Genomic DNA, 26,971 nt, shown 5'->3' with positions numbered 1-26,971 from the left:
GCAGCATCTCGAGATCTCCACCACAAGGCTCTGCATGGTTGCAACCAGCCATGGTAGTAGTAACGTTTGAGGTAGAGTCTGACACCTTTTCCCCTCCCCCTATCACCCATACCCTCCCTCCCCCCATAAGCATTGGCCCCACAGGAATCACTTTCAACCTCCCCACCGTCACCCTTCACCCTCCATCCCATCCAGGTTAATGTAGAGGTCCCCTTCCTTCCCGAAAATCCCACCCCCTTAACAACAGATATGCCCACCCTAATCCTTCCAAGCCCCTAAATCAGTGTCACTTTCCGTATCCCTTCCAACAGCCCTCGGTGCCCCTTCACACGACCTCATTGCACACTCACCCTCCCACCCTAGCGACTCCCCCTGCCCCCTTTAACCATCACCATCCCCTCCTACCACTGGTGCCTTCAGTTTGCCCCCCAGGAATCCTCCGTTGACTCCACTGACCCTGCCCTCTGAACTCCCTTTCCCTCAGTAGCAACCTCCCCCTGCCCGTCCACACCTTTGCCCAAGCCCCTGCACGCCTGCCCAAGCCCCCTCCCCGCCTGCACTCCAACAGGGCCCTTCCCAGCCCCTGCTCCGTACCAACTCACTCACTGCAAGTGGATCTTTTCTTTACCCTAGCAGCCCCAACCTCCCTTGCCCCCTTCTAGGCCTGCACATCCACCCCCACCTCTTCATTCTTCTCCTCCCTGACTTCCCCCACCCTCCCCAGCACAGACCCTCACCATCCAGCAGTACTTCCTGCAGCCTTCCACCTGCAGCTTGATGATCCAGACCCCGGGAGAAGTTTCTGTGCCAAGGGCCACCACCTCCTGGATGCTGCTGCGCAGAGAAGATCCACGTGGTTGATGCTCCACCCACCCAGTGCTGTATGTGGTATTCCAGGCTCCGGTTGTTGGAGGCCTCCATCTTCTCCTCACCTCTGCGAGCTGCCCCAGGCCTTCTCAAGGTAAGTGCAGACATTTGCACTCCACATTGGTCCAGGCATGTTCTGGGCCGGTGTGATTTCCCGCTGGCGTCGCGGACGATCGGGCAGAGGGGGTACAATTCCGATCCAGCCTTCATCTGCATCCCATTAGCGGGATGCAAATCGGTTTCACACCGGCCTCTGGCGGGAATGGCGGGTGGCACACGAGATGATGTTGAGTGGCTCTCACACTGCCAGTCCAATTAACGGCATGAAAGGTGCTAACTCTAATATTTTGTCGTTTTACTTATCCCGAGAAGGTATGTTAGATTGATAAAAGCTGTATAGGATTTCAATAGTAAATGTTTGGGTTTTCTTCATTACTGGAATATTTTTAAGTCCCGATTTGCTGCTTCCATTAGTATCCAGTAATGTGGAACTGCGCACTGTGTTTGTAAATTGAGGGGTAGATTTGACAAAATGTCAGCTCCTAAGAAAGCAAAGTTAGATGTCTGTTCATTTCCATCTTCTTGGACAGACGAATTTGGATTTATTCGGATTGCTGTCTGTGCTTTCTATTGTGAAAGTGTCTGTCACACATCTAGTGTTCAGTGACATTTTCAAACAAAGCACGAGAAAAGCTTTCTCAGCAAAGCGAATTGTGGGCATCAAAGTTTAGAGATCTGCGGACTGCACTTGAAGCTACTGAGAGATCTTGGGGCCTCTATTCTGACCTGCTGGACGTCCCTGCCAGTGAAATCTAACTGTTTGCAGAAAATTGCATTTGCAATGCTTTCAGCATTTGGATCCACATACCTGTGTGAACAGGTATTTTCACCCATGAAGTCAGTCCTCTGTCCCTCTCAGAGCTGGTTAACAACTGATCATTCAGAAGTCTGTGTGCAGCTTAAAGTGTCCAAATACATGCCAGACATTGGAAAACTCAGCAAGGTAAAGCAAAGGCAAGGATCACACTAAACTGGTAAGATCTGCATTTTAATTTAATTTTAAATGAAGCTTTTTAAGCTTTTTAGAGACCTTGTTTTTTACACACAACAATAGTTTAATTATATATAGAGACCATAGAAACATTAAGATGTATTACTGGCATGTGAAACCTTCAATTAGAGTGAATAAATGAAGACTTAGCTCTAGACAGTTTAAGACATGGCCACCAATGGTAAAATGATGAAAATCACGGATACACAAGGTACCAGGCTTGGAGGAAGCCAGAGGTTTCAGGTGATTATAGGGCTGGAGGAAGTTACAAAGAGTGAGGAAGGGGTGAGGCCTGAATTATATCTAAGCCATTTAAAAAAGATAAGTAGTAAAAAGCAAACTTTAAATTAAGCTCTGGTGTCACTACAGAAACTTGATAAGTAGTAATGTCAAGAACCTAAGAATTTAATAGTAGCTATCGTTTCTTCATGGGGTGAATTTTTGCAGCTGTTCTTCTGACTTCCTGTTGAAACTTTTGGGGCAAATGTAGATTTTTCATGAGTCTTCCACCAATGTTATGGCGGTTGATCAGGAAAACCGCATGTAAATTCCACCCCATACTTGCTACTACTCAGACACAACCACTGTGGAGGTGGGAAGAGGTAAGATGAAAGGCTGTATTTTACTTCCTACTTCCTTTTGCATATGGCCTATGACCACATAATCTCCTCTCCCTATTCTCTCCCCACTGCCCCACCACTCCACCGCAAGGTTAAACTGGTCTTGAAATCAACCCCCTCCCGCAACCCCTCACCCCCCCCAAACCAACTCATTAGACATGGATTATCCTTCTGTTCCATAAAGAAAAAGTAACAAACGAACAAACTTTTAACTGAAGAGAAAACCAGAGGTTTTGGAGTGCCAGGGAGTGGGGGAGGGGTCGGTGTCATGGTAGGACAAATTCCTGCTATCCAGATGCTTTTGTTAATTGCTAATGAAATGTCCCCACTTGAAAATATGGAGCTATCTTCTCTCGTTCAGATCCTGTACTTGTATTTCCAGCAATTTCTGTTTTTAAATCCAGGTTTCCAGTTATTCTATTTCACTAAGGATATTTATTATTGTAATAGAGTTGACTCCATGGTTCAGCAGTACTATGTGCCTTTTTCACCTGTTCCATGTCTTCTAGGCCTCTCATCACTTTTGAAAAAGCATGGGAACAGTCTAGCATTCTATTTGCATAATGGTACATTTAATATTTTTAAAAATGAATTAAACATTTGAAAAGAATTTAAATCATTATTTCAAAGCTGTTTATTGTCATGAAAAAAGACTACCATTCCTTTAACAGTCACGTAACCTGGTATACAAATATCAACTAAATACTAACCTGTGTCCAGAGGCCCACAGCCAAGAAGAGCTTGTTTGTATTTATTCAAACTCTCATCATCATTGTCCATCTGCTGAATTTCTTTAAGTGTCTTCTGTGCTGGTGCTTTGTAGTTTGAGTCAACTAAGGCATCCTCTTCTACCGGATATAGCTCTGGATCCTTGTCTGCCATAATATCTGAGAAAAAAAATTAAGAACACAGATTTATTGTGTCAGTTAGCTGCAGTAGTTGGTTTTGAATATACCTCTTGATGAATAGAAATTCCAATTACATATAGTGTGCATATCAATAGTAAGAGACTTTAATATTAATACTGTCACAACAATATGACTTGTGCATGTGCAATATTAATCTTTAATTTCATTGGCTGCTCTAATATATATTGAACTGTTTTAAAAGGACTTCTAAAAAGAAAGCAAAAACATTGGGCTGAATTTTGCCATTGGTGAGCAGGGGGCGGGGCCCACTCGCCGACGCACAAAATGACACGGGATGACGTCGGGAGGAACCCCCGACATCATCCCGCCCCATTTAAATTTTCAGGAAGGTGGGGGCACAGCAAAATCAGCTGTCCGCCCGCCGACCTGTCAACGGCCAATTGCGGCCATTGACAGGATAATTAAAACAACCTTAAGGCTGGTGGGCAGGCCAGGAGCCCCGGCGGGGAATAGAAAAAACATGAAACCTCATCCACCGGCGGGATCAGGTTTCATGTAGGGTTTAAAATCTTTAATAAAGTTTTAGTGAAATTTATTAACATGTCCCATCTCATGTGACATTGTCACATGAGGGGGACATGTTAAGGATTTTTTAATTTTTCAGCGATCTCCCTGAAGCAGCACTTAGCCTCAGGGAGAAGCATAGCACTTCCCACCGGGTGTCACACTGGGCGGGCCTTAATTGTCCCACCGGCTTAAAATGGCAGCGGGCCCACTTCTCCGGCAGGGACCAGCTCCCCGCTTGCTGGAGATTGGGTCGGGCCCGCCCGCCCGGTAGGCAGAAAATTCTGCCCATTGATTTAAGATGGCTGCCACAGGTCACCTGACATGTCTGATATTACAAGTTGACTAGCTTCTGGAAGTTTCCAATGTGGATTACAATTTGGACATGTCAAGGCAAACCTCCTATGGAATTTCACACTTGCTGATGTCAGAAGTTACTTCAGAAATGAATTGAAACTGTAACTGGCTCTCACCATTTGCATTTCTATAAAGCTACCTTTCAAGCAGAAATAGAAAGTCTACCAGGACAATGGCTATATAGAAGGCGTTCTTCCTATCTGCTCACAGGGAAGAATAGACCATTCAGAAGTGATGGCTGGGACATTAAAGAAACTAATCACCTAGGCCAGAAAACAATAGCCAAAGTCTATCCAGACATGAGCTAATCAATTACCTTCTGTGGAATACCCAACTCACTATGGGGAGAGAGGCCATGTGACCAGAATAACCATTTTAAAATGTCTTTTATTAAAACACCCAAGCTACTAAAATCAATCTAGAAAAAATCTGCCAATGGAGCAGTAACACCATCTCTCTCGCCCCTGTTTTCAAGTTCAAGACCCTATCTCTGATACATTTTGGAAGCCACCACAAAGATAGAGTATTTCAATCAAAAGAAACCTTAGCTACAATCGCATCAACTTTTGGATTACAGATTAAAAGAGACTGTTTCCAGCAATTGCAATTTACATTAGCCTCAACTCCACTGGAATTTCAAGACCACCATGGAAAAAAATCTGCTTTAGCCACAAACACCAACGAAGGGCCCATAAACAGTGACCTCTCTATTCTTTACCTTTGATCATTGAATTTTAAATTTGGCCAAAAAAAAACCCCCTACTGTATAATTTATAATTTTGCATGCTGGTTTTGTGTGTGCGTGTGTGTTGCGAAGGTCGGGATGTGGGTTTACCTTATAAATATCTTTACATTCTTACCTGGGTAGATTTCTAGCACAATAAAGACTTACCCCTTTGTGTTTAAACTCGAGAAAGCCTTTCAGACTGAGTTTTTTGCAATAAGCACATAAGTAGTTAAGTACAGACACTGAATTAATACCTTTATCCTTAAAAGTTACAAAATAACCCTGTTATGATCAATCGAGAAGTGGGAAAGAAAGGCCAAGTCCTGACACATGTCCTCATTGGGCATAACAACATTTAAACTGTGTGCAAAGAGTTGAGAGTAGTTTAATCCGCATGGGCATCTGGGTTTTTAATAACTCAAAAACTTGGCTAGCTCTAGGTTGGAAATATACACCACAGTAGAACAGTGGCGATCCCCAAGTTAAAGGATAAAATAATGAAGTCTGACAAACTAATTCTATTTCAATTCTGCAAAATGGCAAAACAGCTCTATTTCAGGAAGGTTCAATACCACAAATGATCAGAGTTATTTTAATCTCCCCCATCTGTTGAGAATGGGGGATGTGGAGGTTTAAAATAGTGCTAAATGACTTACTGTCCCACCCCAGCCTGCTGCTATTTTAATAACTGGGTTTCAGGAAACATTGGTGGTGTGGCAACAGGTGTCAGCGTCATTAATGTGTAAATGTCAGGGTCCAATTATGTATTTACAACCTTGGCATGATGGTTACTTTTTCATGGATGTAGCATCACTGGCAAGGCTAGCTTTTGTTGCCCAACCCTAATTGCCCTTCCACTGAGTGGCTTGCTCAGGCATTTCAGAGGGCAGTTAAGAGTCAACCACATTGCTGTAGATCTGGGCCTGGAGTCACATGTAGGCCAGACCAGGTAAGGAATGCAGACTTCCTTTCCTAAAGGGTATTGGTGAACCAGATGGGTTTTTTGCAACAATCAATGATAGTTAGTTTCATGGTCACCATTACTGAGACTAGCTTTAAACTCCATATTTTAATTGAATTTAAATTCCACTAGCTGCCATGGTGGGATTTGAGCTCATGTCCCCCAGAGTATTAGCCTGGGCCTACTGAATTACTAGGGCAGCAACACTGCCAGTATGCCACCATCTCACCCTAACAACTGCACCAGTCATGCTGAATGCCAGAGTCAATGGTGAAGCATGGCAGCAAATCACAGAGGGCAAGTGTAGACCATGTGTAAGACTGCAATATAAATATAAACATATAAATTTGTGTCTGGAAAGTGTAGTCTATTAGCAACGGATCCTATCTCACTGTACTTTCAGTTTTATGATCCATTTAATACAATGTTATGCAATGTGATGGAGGGGGCAATAGATTCTGGCTGCAAATTCATGGATTAAGAAGTTACCTGAATAAGAAAAACTGTATGAAGATTATGAAACCCATGCTTATTAGCAAGAACTAAGTGCATACCTTAACATATTGGTTTGACCCCCTAAAAATGTTAGTTTTGACAGTTTAACAGTGACACTTATGTTGAGAGAAACATTGCTGTTTTGAATGGATATATTAACATTTTCTAAGAACAAATAGTGAATAGTTTTGTCCTTGGGTGGCAACTTATTCCCACCAAAAACAGAGGCTCAATAATTTCCATCTCCAGTGTCAACAGCACATGCTTGGCATCATGTAGAAAGACAATGAAGCAGTGCTTTCTAGGGCAAACATGCCAAGCATGCTAGTCAAGCAAAGAAGGCTTTGATGGTTTGGCACGTGCACGGGATGGAACATGGCTGCATCCCTAAGAATATGCTATACAGGAAAGTAGCCTGTGCCAAGACATCAGCAGGGCACCCAGTGTTCTGATTCAAGGATGCTGTCAAAAGGGATATGAAAGTCCTCAACATCAATCATGACACGTGGGAAAGTCTAGCTGACAATCAATGCAAATGGCAACACCAGCTGTGGGCAGGGGTTCGCCACCACAATGATATGTAGGGCAGAATATTACGCTTGGCATGCGGGCACACGCCCGACACACTCGAGCGTAAAATGACGCGTGCGTCCCAACGTCATCATTACGTCTCACTCGGTGGGCGCGCGCCTGAATCAGCTGTGCGCCCAACAATAATTAAAAGGTCTATTAAGGCCATTTACAATCTAAATAAATTCAAATTTACACTACCCGTCCAACCTTATGGTTGGTGGGCCTGCGAATAGACCAACTGGCCTTTACATTTTTTAGGAAACTTCATCCACGAGCGGGATGAGGTTTGCTAAAGCAAATAAATAAAAACTCTATTGTTGAATTAAAAACATGTTCCAGCTCATGTGACAGAGTCACATGAGGGGACATGTTTTATTAAATTTTTATTCTCTTCATTTTTTTTTTACACAGCGCTTCAATCTTCCTGAGACAGCTCCGTGCCCTCAGGGAGATTGAAGCACTCTTTCTCGCGCTTGCGCAAACTGCGCGCCGGGCCCACTCGCCCTCCTCCTCCCCCCGCCTGCACAGGCAGCGTTCAGCACTGCCACTCGTGACCCACGCAGGGTGGGCCTTAATTGGACCGCCCGCATGAAGTCGCAGTGCGGAGCCGATCACGGGCGGCGGTCAGCATCTTGACCGCCCCCGCCAAGCACCCCCACCAAGGGCAAAATGCTGCCCATAGTTTCAGAAGCTCCAAAGGCTGAAGCAGAGGTCACCCCACACCATGGGCAAGGAACAACTTCATGTGTGGCACTTGTGGCAGACTTTGCCTTTCCAGGATTGACTTGTTCATCCATCAAATGAAGAGCAGCAGATGATCTCATCTGACCTCACCAAAGTTCTGAGGCTGCATTCCCATTATCTCTTGCCATTGGAAGGATGCCAGCCATCTGGGAACAAAGAATTCTGCAAAATTAACTAATAATGTCTTCTTTATTATATAATGTTTTGAAGCTAGGGAGCTTACAATTTGTCAAACATTGACTTGCTTAATGTTTGGATCCTCTTAATTATTATGGGCAGGATATTGAGTTCGTCGAGCGGGGGGCGGGGCCCACTTGCCAACACATAAAATGACGCGGGATGATGTCGGGCGGAACTCCAGACGTCACCCCGTGTCATTTCCATTTTCAGGTCAGCGGGGGCGCAGCCGAATCAGCTGTGCACCCGCCGACCTGTCAACGGCCTATTGAGGCCATTCAAAAACTAATTGAAGTAATTAATGGACCTGCCCGTCCAACCTTAAGGTTGGTGAGCAGGCCGGGAGCCCTGGCGGGCTTCAGGAAAAGCATGAAACCTCATCCACGGGCGGGATGAGGTTTCATGTAGGTTTTTTCAAAATGTAATAAAAGTTTATTTAAAAGTGATTGACATGTCCCAACTCATGTGACAGTGTCACATGAGGGGACGTGTCAGGGAAATTTTATTTGTCTATATTTCACATTTTTGAATTTGGCGCTGATCTCCCTGAGGCAGCACTTAGCCTCAGGGGGATGAGTGCGCGCTTTCGCGTACATGCACGAAAGAACGCACTCTCGGCTTAGGGAACACCACCCCCCCCCCTCCCCACCTGGCGGACGTGATTGGCCTGCCCATGTAAAATGGTGGTGTGCCCCCAATTGGGGGCACCGATTGGAGGCACGCCTGCTCATGCCCGCTCCTGAGCTTCCGCTCCAACGGGGGGAAAATTCTTCCCTATATGTTGGGTATATTTTGTGGTCAGCACTCGCCACTTATCTCCAAGAATTGTGCATTTCCCCTTTCCTAGCGGTGGTTTAAATCTGGAATAAAGTCAAGGGGATCTCCAGGCATCCTACAGCAGTGATGTCAACATTCAGATTAAGCAGCTAATCACATTGAAGGATTCTCACAGACAGCTAACCAGGCAGTTAAAAGTACTTATTATCCTTCAATTTTAATTTTAATTTTCAGATAGCATAATAAATGATTATGATTGGATTAAGATTGAGACTAAAATATCATAAACTGCTTTATGTTTAAAAAAATGTGAACTTGTTTCATAATACAGAAATGTGACATTCCATAAACATAAATGTAACATGTCAGGGCCAGTGAAGATTTTTAGCAGTAATGATGAATTTCGTCCACCATTTAAAAACCTCATTCAACAAGGTGTAACTTTTTCGAGGGTTTCTACAGTGAGGCTGACAGGATAAAAATGGAAGATTGCCTTGGGATTACAGTCTGGGGGCCCCCAACTGTATAGCCAGTGGAGGAGTGTAGATCACTGTCATAATCTCTGCATTTCCACATTAATCTACACAGGTGTTGTCAGCTTTGGTGGAGTAATAACGGCGAATGCCGACAGTTTTGCCGTCATTAGCAGCACAAAATCCAGGCCATTACATTCAAATTGTTGGAGGGTATTTATCCATTCTTCCCAATATTTCAGACTCCCAGGAATGTGGCAGGAAAGCTACTAGGGGAAAAGGGAAACTCCACATATATGTGGCTTGTGGCATCCCTCGGCAACCCCACCACACCCAAATAATGCATTTATTATCAAAGCCGGGGCACCACCAGGAAAATTCTTGGTTACACCACAGGAATGTTGAGGCAGAGGTTCAGGGACCTGGACAGGTCTGGGGTCATCTTACAATATATCCCACATTAGGTTGGAATTCGGTTGTTGTGGGGAGTGAGATTGGAGGTTGAAGCCAGGGCATAGAGGGCCTCTACCCTCACACAATCCCATCTGCCCGCCCGCATCACAAGTCCCCTTGAGGTGACCACCTTGGCTCAGTGGCAGCACTATTGCCTATGAGTCAAAATATTTTTGTGTTCAAGCTCCATTCCAGAGATATGAGCACATACAGTATTTCCGGCTGACACTTCTGTGCAGCACGGTGAGAATGCACCACTGTCAGAGGTGCCGTGTTTCAGATGAAATATTAAAAGGTTATATCTGCTTTCACAGGTGGACGTGGGATAACTCATGGCACTGATGGAAGAAGAGCCGGGGAGTTGTCCCGGCATCCTGGCCGACATTTACCTCTCAATCGATGCCAAAAGCAGATGATATGGTCATTTATTCATTGCTGTTTGTGGAACCACACTGTGTGCAAATTGGCTATCATGTTTCCTACATTATAACAGTGATGACAAGCACTACTGAACACCCTGAGATTACGAAGGGTGTTATATAAACACAGGTGCTTCTTTTTATTAATTTCTTAAATCACACTTTCTTGAAAAAATAGTCTGCATTTTCCATGTTTGGTTAGCTGCGCACTCAACATTGTGATTATTTACCATTTCCAAGTCCGACCATCGGTAGTAATTTGCTACACCGCTGCAAGTCTTGTTGATTCATTAAATCAGACGCCTGGTGCAGATTATGCTAATAGGGTTTTGATTTCTGAATGAAGGCCCTACAATTGATCCTATGTCTTATATCAGCACAAATATCCCAATGGGGCTCAGTTAGTTTTTCAAAGCAGGAAATAAAAATGCATCACAATACTCGGCCTATGTTAAAGGAACAATCGTGTATAAGTAGTTTCATTCATCTTTTTGGGGATATCTAATAAATTATTTTGTTCGCAAATACAATCTGGTGACAAGTTGCAGAGAAATACGTCATATCTTTCGGGTGCAATAAGAATGGCACAAAGGACTGGACTTTCCTCACTGGCTGCAACCTACAAATTAAACAACAAAATGAGCCCAATGTCATGCCTATTTGCTGATGTGAGGTTATGCCCAAGTATCCTCCCAACCTCAATAAAATACACCCAAATTTAAAATTGGTGTAAATGTGTGTAAATTAGCACAGCAGTCGGGCCCAGAAAGATCCGATTCCACACCTTTGTCAAGTATGCATGTCAGACAAAGCATGTTTGGGACCTGGCAATTGGGGAGGCTTTTTAATTTTTAATATGAATCATATTTAGGTCACAAAATGCATTAAAAGAAACAGAAATACAGTGCAAACTCATTGAGGATGAAGAAAAAACAGCTGCAGTAAAACTCCAGAAAATAGCTTTCTTTCCTGCTGTGCCTAGAGATTAGGTCACAGTGTGAAGAGACCTTCCAGATAAGTCTAATTTGAGGACACTTGCCTTTGAGATTTGTGGGCGTGGCTGGCTTTGTGTGCATGAATTCATTCAATGGGAGCCCTAGATAGATGTTAAAGATTGAGGGGACTTGGGCATATTGCATAACTCGCTTAGGCTCAAAATTCAATGGTGCAAAGTCCTTTAACAGAACACTGACAAATGGAATTAAATAAAAGTTATTGTGGGTAAAATTTGTCTTGGGCAAAGTACAAAAATGAGAAATAGTGCTTCTCCAGCCTGATTTGCAAACTACAAAATGGGCTGGCACTGCACTATTTCCTGTTTGGTGCTACACCCCATTGAATCATCTGATGTAATAACACATTTGACATTAATAATGTGAGGGCAATGGGGTCAAACTCCCAGGAAAGTACTAGTAAAGATATTGGAAGAAATTTATGTTAATCAATGGTATGAAAGTTATATATCTTTTAAATGAACAGAAATAAAAAGAGCAATTTAAATAAAAACACTGAAAAGACTTCTATTTATTTAGATTTCGCCCTACTTTAGGCAGCTACTTTAGATTTTTAAGTGATGCTTTCAGCTTAACATCATTAACAACTTAACATTTCTATAACACCATTAAACCATTGCAAGCTCTTAGTGATGCACAGTAATGCAATGGTACTGTTGCTAATGGTCTGTTAGATTTGGAAAATACTATTTTCTAGCTCAATAGATTTAATATACGTCTTATAGAGGGTACACCTAGCTTAGAAAGCAATAACACTGTTATTCAGCATAAACCGATGAGCTCATTTTAAGTCAGTGACGCACTGTCAGGAAAAGAATGGATTGTCGATTGGGTGTTTGGTTCTTGCAATATTTTGTGCAATGGATTATCGAATACTCTTTATTTTTTTTAATCAGGTGTCACTTATTGGCTCTGTTAGAAAGTAATTTTCCTTATTTCTGGCATTTCTACCACTGACAACAGAAGAAGCTCAGGCACGTGACTATTAATTTATAATTCACCTGTTTTAAAAAGACTAAACCAGATGTGTTTCTGTTCCCTTGACAGACCCGATACTTGGGACTGCGCCTGTGGGAGTCAGCATTTGCTATTACATCATGTTAGAAACCGAGGGTTGAATTTTACGGCCCACCGCCTCCCCAGGGCGTGCTTTTGGCAGGGGATGCAAGTAAAATATGACAGGAGGCTAACCCTCCGCCTTCCTGCCCACCCCCGACCCATTCCTCATGATACGGTAGGTGGGTAAGGCACCTTCTAACCTGCCCATCCTTAGGACTATTGAGGCCCTTAACTGCCCATTTAAGGGGCAATTAAGGGTCTGATTCCACCTGCGCTGCCATAATATAGTTGGCAGTGGAAGGCAGTCAAGAGTGGACAGGCCACTTTTTTTGGTGAAAAAGCGGGAAGGGGATACCTCCTTCAGTGGGATATCCCGTGCTCATTGAGATCAACCCCCTAAGATGGCACCCCTCTTTTTGCCTCCCCCCCCAGCCTCCAAAACCCAACAACTCACACTCCACAACTCCTCCCCAGGATGCCCAATCCCTCCCTTGCAGTCCCAGCAGTCACCACTACTGAATTCTGGCACTGGTAGGACGGCAGGATCTTTTGACGGTGGGACTTCCTTCCACTGAGGGATGGGAGTCCCACACGGAGCATGTTAATGCTTCCCGTAGCTTATTATTGCTGCAGGGCAGCCTTTTTTAAAGTTGGTTGAATCGCATCCCCTGAAGGTTGAATTTTTGGGGCTCCGTCCAAAGGCAGGAAAGAGGTGGGGGTCCTGAATATACCAACACCTGGACAGCACGTCACTATCAATGTGCCAGTCCCCACACTGGCAATATAATCACCAGGGTACTGGGGAGGGCTGGACAGGAATCCCGCTCTCCTCCATACTGAGGCTGATTAAATTTGTTAAAGAGCTCACTTAGAGCTTGTTGACAGGGATGGGTGGAATACTTTAAGGGACAGACAGGCTTCAGAAGCTGTCAGTTTCAGAACAGCATGAGGAGGGAGGGGTGAGTACACAGTGAAGAGCCAGTCAAGGCTCCCTCAAGGCATCACCTGGCCCCATTAGAGAGTCAGTGGGCAAAGGAGGACTGGACAATTGGGGGTTCCCTTGGTGCAGCACAGGTACAAACAGTGGGCACTCAGCAACCAGGCTTTGAAGGGGGTCATCACTAGCTCCCTCCTCGCTGGCATCACATGGGTATTAGAGCAAAGGCAAGACTGCCAAGGACAATTGGGTGGCTACCTGCCCAGAAGGAAGGCTCAAGTTGACAATGGGAGGCATGATTATCTGATTTTGAGCCTAAGGACGATAAGGGGCAATGCAATTTGCATGAATGGCAGAACCCTGGACATCAGGAGGGCATGGTAGAAGAAAGAAAGGCAGGAAGACAACGGAGGCCAAACCCTCAACACAGGCCGAGAATCAGTGGCACAGGGAGCTGTGACTCTCCAGGTAAATGTGGCCTTAACTGTGCCCTTATCACCATAGACCTCACATCTCACAGCACTGGTCACCATGTCCTGCCAGTGGCCATCAAAGTCACTGTGGTCTTGAACTTCTTCATTTCTTGCTCCTTCCAAGGATCAGTGGCAACTCAAAAACAGCTGCACACCACTGCATCTCACTGGTCACTGATCTCCTCATTGCCAGAGCTGGACAGTACATTAACGTAATGACAGACACGGTCTCGCAGAAACAAAGGCAATTTTGTTTCACCTCAATCACTGGATTCCCCAGATGTAGGACATCATCGATTGCATCCATGTGGTCATCAAGGCACCCAGTAACTGGCCAGTGAGATCCATCAACAGAAAGGGTTTCCACTCTCTCGATGTCCAAATGTGATCTCATATCTTCACTCACTTTCCTGGCAGCTGACATGACCCCTTTTCCCTTTGCCAATTCAGACAGCCTCAGAACTTCATCCCAACCCCCAAAGCATGTGGATGGATCCTAGGGGGTAAGGCAAATCCCTTGAAGATATAGCTTTTGACCCTTCTAGTGGAATCCCAGATAGTGACACAATCCACCTGCTCAGCAGGACAATCATCAGGCCATTAGGCTTCTAATGATGCATTTCTGGTGCTTGGACCGGTCAGATGGCACCCTCCAAAACCCTCTTGCAATGGTCTTGGTCATTGTGATGGTCTGGTCTGCTGTGCTTTCCATAACATGGCTCTCTGGACAGAATGATGAAACTTTGAAGGAGACAGCTCATCAGGGGAGAAGCAGGAGCAGGAGAAATGAGAGGAGCAGGAAGGGGAGGTGGAGATGACGCTGGACAGAGAATGCCCCTGCTGCACGATGAGGTGGCCTCCTGCTTCCACCCTCGAGGAGGAGGACCTCCCACTTCTCCCTCACAATTCTCCAGCATTAAATCCATGTCAGCATGGATGAAACAAGTGTCTGCCTTGCCCCAGATGAGAGGTCTCTGGTTCCTCTGTGACATCTCGCTTCCCTCTGGTACAGTGGAAGACTTTGGCATCAAGTACAGAATCTCTTCCTCAGGACAACCAGCAGCATCAGTAATGACTGTCATGGGATGTCCAAACAAATCCCACACTCCACCTCACCCATCTCCAGTCCAGCTCCCCCACTGGCTCTGCAGGCAGGAAACCCATTCCCATATCGAATAGGGGCTCATGCCCTGTGAAAATCTGAACTTTAATCAGTTTCCTATTGGAGGCAGGTTCGTGACTGAAAAACAGTTACAGCTCTTGTCTCCTTGTTGCAAATTCAGCCTCCAAATTTTGTTTGTGGGCAAGGAACCTACATTGGACTAGTTTCTCACCCCAAGTTATTGTGGCTCAGTGGGTAGCACTTTGATCCCCAAGTCAAATGATTGTGGGTTCAAATTTCACTCTTGGAACAAGGTGCACCAAGCTTGGCTAATGCTTCACTGCAGTACTGAGCTAATGTTGGTGGTCCTGTCTTTCAGATGAGATGTTAAGCTGAGGTCCTATCTGCCCTCTCAGGTTGATGTAAAAGATCCCAAGGCACTACTTTGAAGAAGGGAGTTATTCCTGGTGAATATTTATCCCTCAATGAACTTCACAGAAGCAGATATTTGCTCTTAAACACATTGACCTTTATTGGATGATTGCTGTATGCAAATCAGATTTGCATTTCCTACAACAGTGACTGCACTGCAAAATTATCTCACTGGCTGTAACGCAGTTGTGATCCTGAACTTTGTGAGTTCAGAGCATAGAGCACAAAAGCCTGAGAGTTGTGTTCACCTTATATGAAACACTAGTTCGTCCCCAGCTAGGGTACTGCGCTCAATTTAGGAAAAACCTGAAGGCTTTGGAGAGGGTTCAGAGTTAGATTTACTGGAATGGTTCCAGAAATGAGGGATCAAAGGTATGTGGATAGATTGGAGGAACTGGGGTTGTTCTTCTTAGAGCAGAGAAGGCCAAGAGGGGATTCGATAGAGATATTTAAAATCATGAAGGTTTTAGATGGAGTAAATAAAAAGAAACTGGTTTTAGTGGCTGAAGGGTCAATTACCAGAGGGCTCAGATTTAAGGGGCTGAATTTTACCAGCCCTTGGGTGGTGGGAACGGAGGTTGAAGGGCTGTTGAATAGAGGGAGTTAAATAGCTGGATGGCTCCCAGACACACTCCCACTGCCAGGAATGTTTCCCAGCGGCAGGCTGCAATTTTCATAATTAAAGTTCCTATTAGAGGCCATTTTACAACGTCACTGACATTGTGTCGACAGTGGGGCAACCCCCTGCCCCATGGCAAAGCTGCTAGCTTCCTGGAGGCAGCCTCCCTGTGGCAGCCCAGGATACCATCAGAGCCTGAGGTTCCATATTGCAGAGGAGGCTGCAATAATCATCTCGGAGGGGCTTGACCTGCGAGGGGTGGAGCCTTACCCCTCAGCAATCATGAAGTTTAATTTATACATACCTCTCCCAGTGAGGTTTCTGAGGCTTCAAAGCTGCCAGGCCGCTGATTGGGCTGGCCGCATGGTGAACTCGCCCGTCATCCTTAGCTGCACAGCGGGCCTGAAGGCAGCCAGCTAGGAGGCCGCCTGCAGTTCAGTCGGTGAGCTGGTCTTGCTGCTGGGAAGTGCAGGCTCGGGGCCTGCTTCTCCACCCCACCTCGGGGTCCTGAGGCCACAGTAAAATTCAGCCCAAATGAATCAGAGATGACATGAGGAAAGATCTTGTTATGGAAGAAGTAGTTAAGGTTTGAAATGCACTGCCTGATGGAGCGGCGGATACAGATTCAATAATAACATTCATAAAGGAATCGGATACATACTTAGAGCAAGACTTTTGCTACTGAGACAGAATGAGTTGGGAAATTTCTCGACTCAGCAGACTCGCCTCAGTTTAAAGTGCCCAGTCACACACAATTTTCGCTCTGGGGTGCAGGTGCAAGATAAAGTCAGGCCCACCAACCCCAGAAGCAGATCCTAGGCAGTCACGGTCGTGGGCAAGTGCCAAGGCAAGCTGTTTAGAAGGTGCTCCTTGGTTCTCTAGGACTTTGTCCCAATTGTAATAAAAGCAATTAGGCCCACTAGCCCTCTCCCCTCACCCCTTATCCACTCCCCAAAGGCTCCTCATACTGTCCATGCCAACTCAATGCCAACTCATCCAGTATCCACCCTGAGGAGACCTCAGGAGCCATTTGAAGATGAAAATAAGCTTCTAACAATCTAGTCACTCAGTAGTACAGAACTTGAGCATTACTGGAAAAAGAGACATGCTGTCAAAACTTTTTGTCTCAGGGCAGAATCTGCAAGATTACCAGATCTCAAAAGGAACAACAATATATCCTTCATGAGAAGAAGATGATGATTGATAGGAAAGTAGACTCTGATTGGTTTGGAAATGGAGACATTGCCATGGAGAATGCACCAAGGAGCAGTTAACTGCCAAGCTTTTGTTTAAATTCAAACCAGGCAGGTCGACATTGATTGATCAAGGCATTGCCATGGGGAATGAACCAGGGAATGGCTGTCTCCAAGCTTTTGTTTAGTTGAAAAAGTCGCAATGTATGGATATGTTCTTTCTGTTTGGAAAAAGGGTCCTGTGTGTGAATATGTGTAGCTTCTAGCAGGCGTAAATAGACATACCATGAGCCCAACTAATAATACTAAATTGGTTGTTAATGTAATTCTTAGCACAATCAGGATTGTTTAGTAAATATTGCCCAATCGTGGAATCACATCTAATGTTGGACACTATGTTCTGAGTTTTGCAATCATGGGCTGGTTAAGTATGGTCAGTACTTTGCCTGTTGTAAACAGTCGAAGGGAAGTGCTGTTTGATACAATCCACCAGTCATTGGGACGTACGGCCTACATACCTAGCATCATACCGGCAGTGAAATTGCTGGTATAATGCAGTACATGTTGTTTTCCCTTTGAGATTTTCTTGTGAATCTGTCCTGATCAGTATAAGATTAAAATCTTCCACAGCATGTTTCTTTTTTCAACAAGATTATGTCAATCTAATGCAGCTCTTACTCCACACACTGGATAATGTAATTAACTCCCATTAATGAAGCTCATTCAAATCTTTTAATTCTCGAGTAGCTAATCTCTTATGAAAGCAAACAAACTTCTATCCATACCCCCTTCAAAAACAATTAATCCTTTAATATTTTTAAGCCGTCAATCAAATTGTAAATTGAGAATCTTGTGCTGAGAGAATTGTAGCATTTGAAAGTCAGCCATGCCTGCATAATGACATAATAATAGCCTTTAAGGAAATGTCAACAAATACTGCACAAACAGATGCTAAACCAGATGGCCTGTCAATCAAAGCAATCTAGAGGTCATGCACTTTGGTAGGAAGAATCAAAAGGCAGACTATTATTTAAATGGCGAGAGACTCCAAAGAAGTGCAGCACAGGGGGATCTGGGTATTCTTGTGCATGAAGCACAAAATGTTTTCATGCAGGTGCAGCAAACAATTAAAAAGGCAAATGGAATTTTGGCCTGTATTGCCAGGGGGTTGGAGTTTAAAAATAGGGAAGTCTCGTTAGAACTGTACAGGGTGTTGGTGAGGCCTCACCTGGAGTACTGTGTACAGTCTTGGTCCCCGTATTTAAGAAAGGATATACTGGCATTAGAGGCAGTTCAAAAGAGATTCACCAGGCTGATTCCTGGGATGAAGGGGTTGACTTCTCAAGAACGGCTAAACAGGTTCGGCCTTTATTCATTAGAGTTTAGAAGAATGAGTGGTGGTCTTATTGAAACATACAAGATTCTGAGGAGGCTTGACAGGGTAGATGTTGAGAAGTTGTTTCCACTAGTGCGGGAATCTCAAACGAGGAGACATAGGTACAGAATAAGGGGACACTCATTTAAAACTGAGATGCGAAGGAATTCCTTCTCTCAGATGGTAGTGGATGTCTGGAATTCTCTACCCCAGGGAGTTGTGGAGACTAGATCACTGAAAGTATTTAGGGGGAGGTAGATAGATTTTTGAAATATCAGGGAGTTGAGGGCTATGAGGAGCTAACACAAAAGAGGAGTTGAGGCCTACGGCAGATCAGCCATGATCTTATTGAATGGCAGGGCAGACTTGAGCGGTCGGATGTCCTACTCCTGTTTCTTACGTTCTGATGTTAGCAGAGGTTTTTTTTAACAATTACTAACATTCAGTTTTTTTCTGCAGTTTAAAGAGCAGGAGATTTAGAAAACTTCAGATCATGACAGTTAAAAAGACCTCTCCGTCCTTCAAGAGTCTAGTCCATAAATTCATAACTCCCTCATTGCAGGTTAAGGCCCTTACAACAGCCAAAATGGAGTCTGTTTAAACTCAGCATTGAGTTTGGCTCGGCTGAGTTCGAATTTCTCTCACATGTGAATCAAGCTGTGCTCCCTTTCCCACTACTGGCAAAAATGGAATCTGTTCGAAATGGGGCGGGATTTCCACATCCAGATCCCCCTCGCCATTGTCTTCTCAACTCCACAAAATCCATCAAGTCGTTTATGGCATAGAAGGTGGTCATTCGGACCACTGAGTCTATGCCACTCTATCCCCATATTCCTGCAAATTTATTTCCTTCAAGTGAACATCAAATTTCTCTTAGAAATCGTTGTTTGCCTCTGCTTCCACCACACTCATGGGCAGCGAGTAAAATGCAGTAGTAGCAGGAAGTCATGGAGGTCAATGTCAGGAATCAAGTCCTGAGGACCTGGATGCATTGCCACAAGAAGTTCAATGACTTCACACCAGTGGATACATTTTGAAATGCCATATCCTACCACTGGGACCAGTAGCTTCAGTGATTGCTCAAATCACCACACCCCCAACATTCACCTGCCAATCTTTATCAATTGGGACTCATAACTAACGTCCACATGTTTCATCTTACCCTCTAACACTAAGCACTACTACAAGCCTCACACCCACATCGCACAGCTTGTGCATGTTTCCAGCTATTCAAACATGTCTCCCAAACACATTGCAGCACACTGACTGACACACTTCCCTTGGTGTACAACCAGAAGCAGCATACCTCATGCTCAATCCTCCTTCTCACATCCTCACTTGACAATCTCTTCTGATTTACAAGCTGCAGATGGTGTAAGCATTCACTTCCTACTTTCCTTCCTGCACTTATTACAACCATACCATTTTGCTTTCATTTATCCATGAGGGGCAACCTTCCCAGACATTGAAGAAACACAAGAAAAGAGCGATGATGAAAACACAGCACGGCCACTTAATTTCACACTCAGCCATCAGCTCAAATACTGACTGCGCATATTGTAGGGGATAGTTTAGAGGCGAGATCTGCACATGGTGAGACACTGGACATGAGTGACCTGCAACCAGGGCAAGAGATAAGTGTCGTGCAGGTGCCAGCTAAACAGAAGGCAAGGGTACATATGGATTCTGCTGTAGAGGACTCAGATGGGCAATTCGATGGAGCAGCCTTTAGAAGAGCTCCGATGAGTATTCAAGACCAAATGCTTGGCGCATTGGGAAGCCTGTAAGAAAGCCTTCTGTCAATGTTAAGGAGCATGGAGAAGTTTAATGCCAACTTGGCACAGGACTTTGTGCAGAGCTTGGAGCCCATCCTCTCCAGCATGGAAGTGGTGGCTAACTCTGTTCGCATGCTTGCCGACCCACCCATGCTGCAGTGTCTGCCGGTTGGTGTTGCAGCTTCCCAATGTCTGCATACTGCAGTGGGAGCTTAGATTGAAGTCCTGCAGGGTTAGACTGCTACCATCATAGCTGCGGATCGTAGCAATCTCACAAACTCTATCCTTCAACTGATTACTAGGATTTCTGAGGCGCCGCCCTGGGAGACTGGTAATGGCTCCATGGACCATGAACCTTCTGTCCTCTGTCAGGAAGGCAGCAATGTTATCCTGTCCCTGCCACTCTGTCAGTAACTTTCCCTGTCAACCAGCCAACCCAGACTATGGCGCCTGTCCATACTGAGGCGGTGTATTCCAATGCTGGGTCTTATGGGCCCACAGCTGCTTGAGGTCATCTTCCAAGGCCATCTGCAGTCTCACCACCAAACGTAACAGTCTTCACCAGCCATGTGGCAGCCCTGCACAGGAGAACTTGAACAAGCTGCAAGTCAAGCACTAAGGGGGTGCACAAAGCTGATTAGTTGCATTTTCCATGCAATATTATTTATATGTTTGGTTCATGTTTATTTGGTGGTGCATCTGTTTTTGGATTGTAGCCAAATGGGCACCATGATGCTCAGTTACAGAGGGGAGGTAAGGTGTGGGACTGCTGGTGAATGAGGAATTGGGGTTGCAGTCACTGTATCATACTTGGATAAGCTCTTCATGGATTGTCCAGGCAGTCCTCCCTTCCTCTTCCTCTTATTTCTGCTCTTCTTCCTCCTCTTGCTCCTCAGTTGCTCTCTGTATAGCTGGTGGCTTTCATTTTCAGTGTGCTGTGTATGTGTGCATGTGTTGCACATGGAAGTCATCAGCCATGTTGTCAATGGATAGCCCTTGTCGCCCAGTTTCACCCTTTGGTTTACTGTGGTGGGTCAAATGGAGCTGGCACAACAGGCTGCCACAGAATGAAGGCATTATGGCTCCTGCTGGGATGCCAAGCACTGACCTGCATAATTTGCTAACTGGAAGTTGACGGATTAAAATCCCGATTGGTTCCAGTATCGGGCAGAGTTGACACTACTAAGTGTTACATGTGCAGTTAATGACACCCTGCACTATGGGAAAAGCCTATAATTCTAGCGAAACTGTGTGGTCTCTTCACCTGCTTGTCTTTGGCAATAGAAAATGAAATGTAATTAGCTCTCTTTGAATAGAGAACCTCAGTGACCTTCTTTACGCAATAGCAGTCAGCAAACTGCAAGATGTTGCAAATATCTCCACCTCCAGCCTGGAAGGAGGCAGATGTATTGAACTTCATCGCCACAGTCACCTTCACAACCACTGGCAATACCGTTCTTGCCCTACTCTGAGATTGCAGCTATGGCTGCACCAGGCAGTAGATTTCAGTGAGCACAGCCTTACTGAAGCACTGACTTCTCGCACATTTTTCCTTCACTAAGGTTATGACAGGAGAATTGTTTCCTGAGCACCCTGGGCAGATATGGCCTTATCCCCAGTATCCCAGAAGGAAAACACAGTAAAAACTGGGAAGTAAGAACACTGGTCTGAACTGGTCTTGCATACCTTAAAATGGATCGCCAGTAAAACTGGGAAATAAGAGTACTTGTCCGAACTGCTTTTTCCCTGCTGGGATATCTCTTCCCTGCCATTTATTTTGGTTTTTGGGAGTGTGGAGGCTACCCGCCAGTCAGGAGCCCCATAAATATTGATCAATCAAGTCAAATGATGTAATTTGGTCTTTGACTGATTTTTAACTCAGAGATATTAGAACTGTGCACAGTCTTCAAGCCACCAGTAAAAGCAGTTAGCAAGCAGCATTGGACCAGAAGACGTCCAGGTAAGTTTTCATGTTTTAAATTTTCAGCTGGTCAGAAATTCTCTGCCTGGCCCAACATGGAAAATCTTTAAAGGTGCACAACCTTTAAAGGTGATAAAGCTGTAAACATACCTATGGAATCTAAATTCAGTGCACAAAAGCAAAAGGAAGCCTGTAGAAATCATTCACTACACCATGTACGGTGTTCAGTTTCGGCCCCTTGCTTTAGGAAGAATATGGGGATCATGGAAAGGGAGCAGATGGGATTCACTAACGTGATCCCATGGATCAGAAGCATTAACTATGAGAAGAAGCTAAAGAGACTGTGACTCTTTCTATCAGAACAAAGAAGGTTACAGGAGATCTGATTGAGGAGTTCAAAATTAAAAGATCTTTTATTGAGTTGAATTTGGATAACCTATTTCTAGCGGTGGGTGAATTGGCAACCAGGAGGTCTAAATTTAAAATCAGTGCCAAGAGAATGAAGGAAGAAGTTAGGAGATTAAAAGAAAGATTGCTGAGAAATGGAATGTCCTACCAGAACAGTGGTGGAAATAAAATTCATAATAACCTTTAAAACTTTAAGTGGCAAATGATTTGGAAAAATATATTTTTTAAAGGTATGAGGGAAGAGTAGGGTATGAGGGTCTTTCAGAACCAATCAAGGTGAAATGGTCAGCTGTGGTTCAGATGCTGACACTCTTGCCTTGAGTCAGAAGGGTGTAGGTTCAAAAATCGGAGCTGACACCCCAGTGCAATACTGAGGGAGTGCTGCACTGCCAGAGGTGTTGTCTTGCAGAGGAGATGTTAAATCGAGGCTCTGCATACCCTCTCAGATGGATATAAAAGATCCCATAGCACTATTTTGAAGAAGTGCAGCAAGTTATCCCTGGTGACCTAGCCAATATTTATCACTCAATTAAAATCATAAAAACAGATTATTTGATCATTATCACATTGCTGTTTGTGTGAGCTAGTTGTGTGTAAATTGATTGCTGTGTTTCCTACATTACAACAGTGACTGCACTTCAATGCAAAGTATTCACTGGCTGTAAAGCCCTTTGGGACATCTGGTAGTCACAAAAGGTGCTATATAAATGCAAGCATTTTTTTTCTTTCAAATGAACTTATACACTGCATAATTCTAAGATTCTAGGAGTTGTAAGTAGGGCCACTGAAACTGTAATTAAGTATTCGCTTTCTCCCTGTATCTAGACAGGAGATAACCCCAGTGATGGCATTTCCAGACACCTATTTGTAAAAGCATCTTGTATCCCAGGACAGAGGTTCTGGCTGTCAAAACACTGGACCTGGCAAACACAGAAAAATGCAATGTTCCCCAGAGTTTAAAGCAGATTTTATTTCAACTTTCATTTTAGCAGCAGAGTAAAGCAGGTCCAATAAAGACCCGATTCCAGAGTAAAACAAAAAAGTGTGAGGGGCTAGTCTCAGATACCACACAGAGTATAAGTCCAGCACAGTCACATTGGATGCAAGCAGCTGACCAAGGGGCCCTGTGCACCTCTGATTAACATTTTAAATCTATCTCTAATTAACTTAAACGGTTAGATAATGCAAATACTGCTGTGGGAGGAGCTAAACCCACAAAGGTAAGCATATATGAGCATAGATCTCTCATCTAGGGAACAGAACTGAGGTTTCAGCTAGACTGGGTAGACAGGATGCTGTTCCCTTGCTGAAATCCTAACTGCAGCTTCCAGTTTGAAATAGTCCAAGTGAGTTGTCCCTCAGGCTCAACACTAGAAAATGTGGTATCCCTTTTGGGGCGACTGCAATCTTGTCACTGGGTGATTAAAAAAGGAAATGGTGCAGGATTCACACCCCAGGAATAATAATTTTAGTGAGTTAACTTGCAGATTGATTTTTCCCACAGAAAAGCACATCCTCTACCTGATTTAACTGAACCCTGAGTGCTCCAGCCGATGTTACTGAAGAAATAAGCATTGTCATGCACTGAAAGCTAGTGGCTACGTGTGTGATGGCCCTGCCTTAAACTGCACCATATGTTAATCAGGGTAGACACTTTTTGGAGGGGCATGCAGCCATAATGTAGTTGTGCCTGGAAGGTCTTGCTGCAACATTTCGTTTGGTAACCTCCAACAAACACCAACACCTTTTAGCAAAACTTACATCACTAATGAAAAAAAAAATCAGAATATTATTTTTGCTTAATGGTTTCAGTTCAAGAAATACTTCTCATTGTTAAACTTCTTCAACACAACTGCATCACGGTGGGGTTGCATGTTCTAGGGACTTCACAAACCCCATGTAATGTGAGTGCAATCTACAACCAGCTTGGTTCAGTTGGAGAAAACCATGATACATGGATTTTCAGTAATACAAGACCACCGTTAGGTTTTTAAAAATGGCTTTTTGTATTAAGTAAACTCTGATGGCCTGAATGGTTCTAGATAGATCAGAGTTCAAACTGCTAAAAGAATGTAAACTGAAATAAAATTCAGTAGTCTTTTTCTTCAAATACACAGAGAGTTGGAAATGGAGCAATAAGAATCAAGCTATAACAAGATAAATGAAATTGGGATTAAGAATAATTCTTGGGCTGTCAGGATAGTAGCCCATTGCACAGCTGATAATGGTCATATTTATTGAACCTCTCAGCATTCAATACAGTAACAAATATTACCTTAAATGCTGGGCATTTTGCTGAGAAACAAAAAGTTATTTCTCATCTGCAAGATGCATATGGGTGTGGCTTACCAATGTTAATTTACACTTGCATATATAGAACATTACATCACAAAGTAACATTGATATAACACATCTCCACACCAGGAGCTAATTTAATGAGCCATCTGATCAGAAATGTAAAAATAATTTGAATATTTTAACACAGATACTGAAGAGAATCTGTTCGGTCAGCAGTGAAGAGTGCAGGCTTGGTCTTACAGGAAATGCACGGTATAGCTCTTCAAACAAAGGATGGGCTTTTGGATTTGAAATTTTAAAAGCACAGAGCAGTAATTGAAAAACTCTTGCCTCACCTTTGTAGCATACTGTCAACCACATAAGTTCCAGGAGCTGGCTGCCAAACTCACACACATCCAAGCCCAGCATGGTAATCTTTCTTCAAGCAGTGTGGATGCTGTCTCACTTAAAAACGAGCACAATAAAAAACCGGCAACCAGAACAAAATATCCTTTACACTGCACCCATAAAGTAGATAAAGAGAAAAATATCTAAAAAAAAGTAATCTTGGACAAGAGAATTTCACATGCTATACACTGACTGCAATGGAACTGTAATGTAAAAATCCTATTCGTCTGCAGACGCTATTGATTTGCTAGCTGCCCTAATGCTATGCTGCTCTCAACTCCCATCAGTCATTATCTCGCAGATGTCTATGATCTCATCTCCCTCCCACCACATGCAGCACACACTTGAATACAAACACAATGCTTCCCCATGTAGCGAGAATATGTAATGCTCCCAATTCACTGACTGGTATTTGTAATCCTGAGGTTTGTGTAACACTGCTATGCTACCTGGGAGAATGCAATAATATATCTTTACTAATGCAGACAAACACTACTCTCCAGCAGTGTAAAAAAAAAATCAAAAAATCTCATGTACTTAAACCATGCCCCTCCATTTCCTGAAGGAAACTCTGCAACACATTTTAATCTTTCACGTAAAAAGTATATTTTAAATTGCGATTCGAATAATTTAGCGAAGCCAAGGAGAACTTGCTCTTGTTTATACCAAAGTATGCTTACCTTATATATTCTTGCGAATATATTGGGGCCATTGATTTCAATTTTTCACTTCCTCTCCTCCCCCATTACAATACATCGCCTGTTCACAAAATTAAAAATAGTAACGCATATACTTTTTAAACCACATTAAATTTTCACACAGCAAAATACTATTGTAAACATTTTTGCTGCCTGACATATTAAAGCCTCCTCTAAATATGACAGATCTGCTATAAGTGAAATGATATTTCAAAGATTATTCTGCATAATTTATAAGCCCAACCATAAACAAGGATGCAGAACATTTTAAATTAGCTTCTCCGAGCCATCGGACATTGCATTATGTGCACGTCAATGATGATTTGTTTACATTACAATTACAGTACCAGCAGGTTTTTTTGTACTACTTCAGCAACAAGACTTAAGCAGTTACACACTAGACTGGGCTCAACAAGGTTGAAAATTGCATGATTATAGCTATCAATCATTCAGGCTCACTTGCTTCAGTTTTGTTTCTAATCAGAGCTCTTTTGAACCACTAGATGAAGTAGGATATGTAAGGGCTGGGATTTCCATCTCACAGGAGGGAAAAAGTGACATCATGCTGCTCCAAATGTGTTTCTTCTTGCTAATCAGAGGCCAACTGCTGATAGTTTTGGAGCAGTTTGTGAGCAATTGGTTCTCCCAACTGAGAAGGCTCTGTGAAAGCTGAAGGATTCACACATGCAGTATGCAGTGCACACATCTGATTTATCACAACTGGACAGGCTCATGAATGTCCCCTTTTGTACAACTGTGCAACAGGGTCCCAAACCTTGATATTACTCCCCCCACCACCCACACACAGCCCTCCCCTCCCTCCAATGATGGGCGGGAGAGGGTCAGCAAGCAGAATAAAGATTTGAATATGGGAAACACATCCCTACCACACTGCACACATGCCCACTGCCTTTTTTACATCGGCAAGTCACTTCATTAGCATATTTAAATTGAGCTCCCATACTGCAGTTGGGAGCCTGATCTAAAATTCACTGCTACTGTATGGGTTTCTCAGGGGTCAGGAATCCTGGCAGTGAAAGGGAGGCAGAACTTCCCAGCTCTACAGGCTAGGCTTGATCTTGAAAGAAATCCACTGTAAAACTCTTGTGCTTTTTCTAGCACTCCTTGTGGGCCAAGAAGAACAAGAATGCTCT

General features: G+C 43.9%; 1 protein-coding gene across 1 annotated transcript in view; it reads right to left on the bottom strand.

Annotated features, from left to right (window-relative positions):
- arhgdig (Rho GDP dissociation inhibitor (GDI) gamma) overlaps positions 1–25,416 on the bottom strand; it is a 65,584-nt gene extending 40,168 nt beyond the window's left edge. Inside the window, exons 1-2 of the mRNA XM_078558710.1 lie at positions 25,068–25,416; positions 3,249–3,425 (exon numbers count right to left, since the gene is read on the bottom strand). Coding sequence (XP_078414836.1) covers positions 3,249–3,425; positions 25,068–25,140 — 250 coding nt within the window. The 5' untranslated portion in view covers positions 25,141–25,416. The remainder of the gene's footprint in view (positions 1–3,248; positions 3,426–25,067) is intronic.
- Between the last annotated feature and the right edge of the window lie 1,555 nt (positions 25,417–26,971).

The sequence above is a fragment of the Cetorhinus maximus genome, chromosome 15 (genome assembly GCF_964194155.1).
Source record: "Cetorhinus maximus chromosome 15, sCetMax3.hap1.1, whole genome shotgun sequence".
NCBI lineage: Eukaryota > Metazoa > Chordata > Chondrichthyes > Lamniformes > Cetorhinidae > Cetorhinus > Cetorhinus maximus.
The sequence above is the reverse complement of the archived record's forward strand: the minus strand, read 5'-3'. Positions and strand labels throughout refer to the sequence as shown.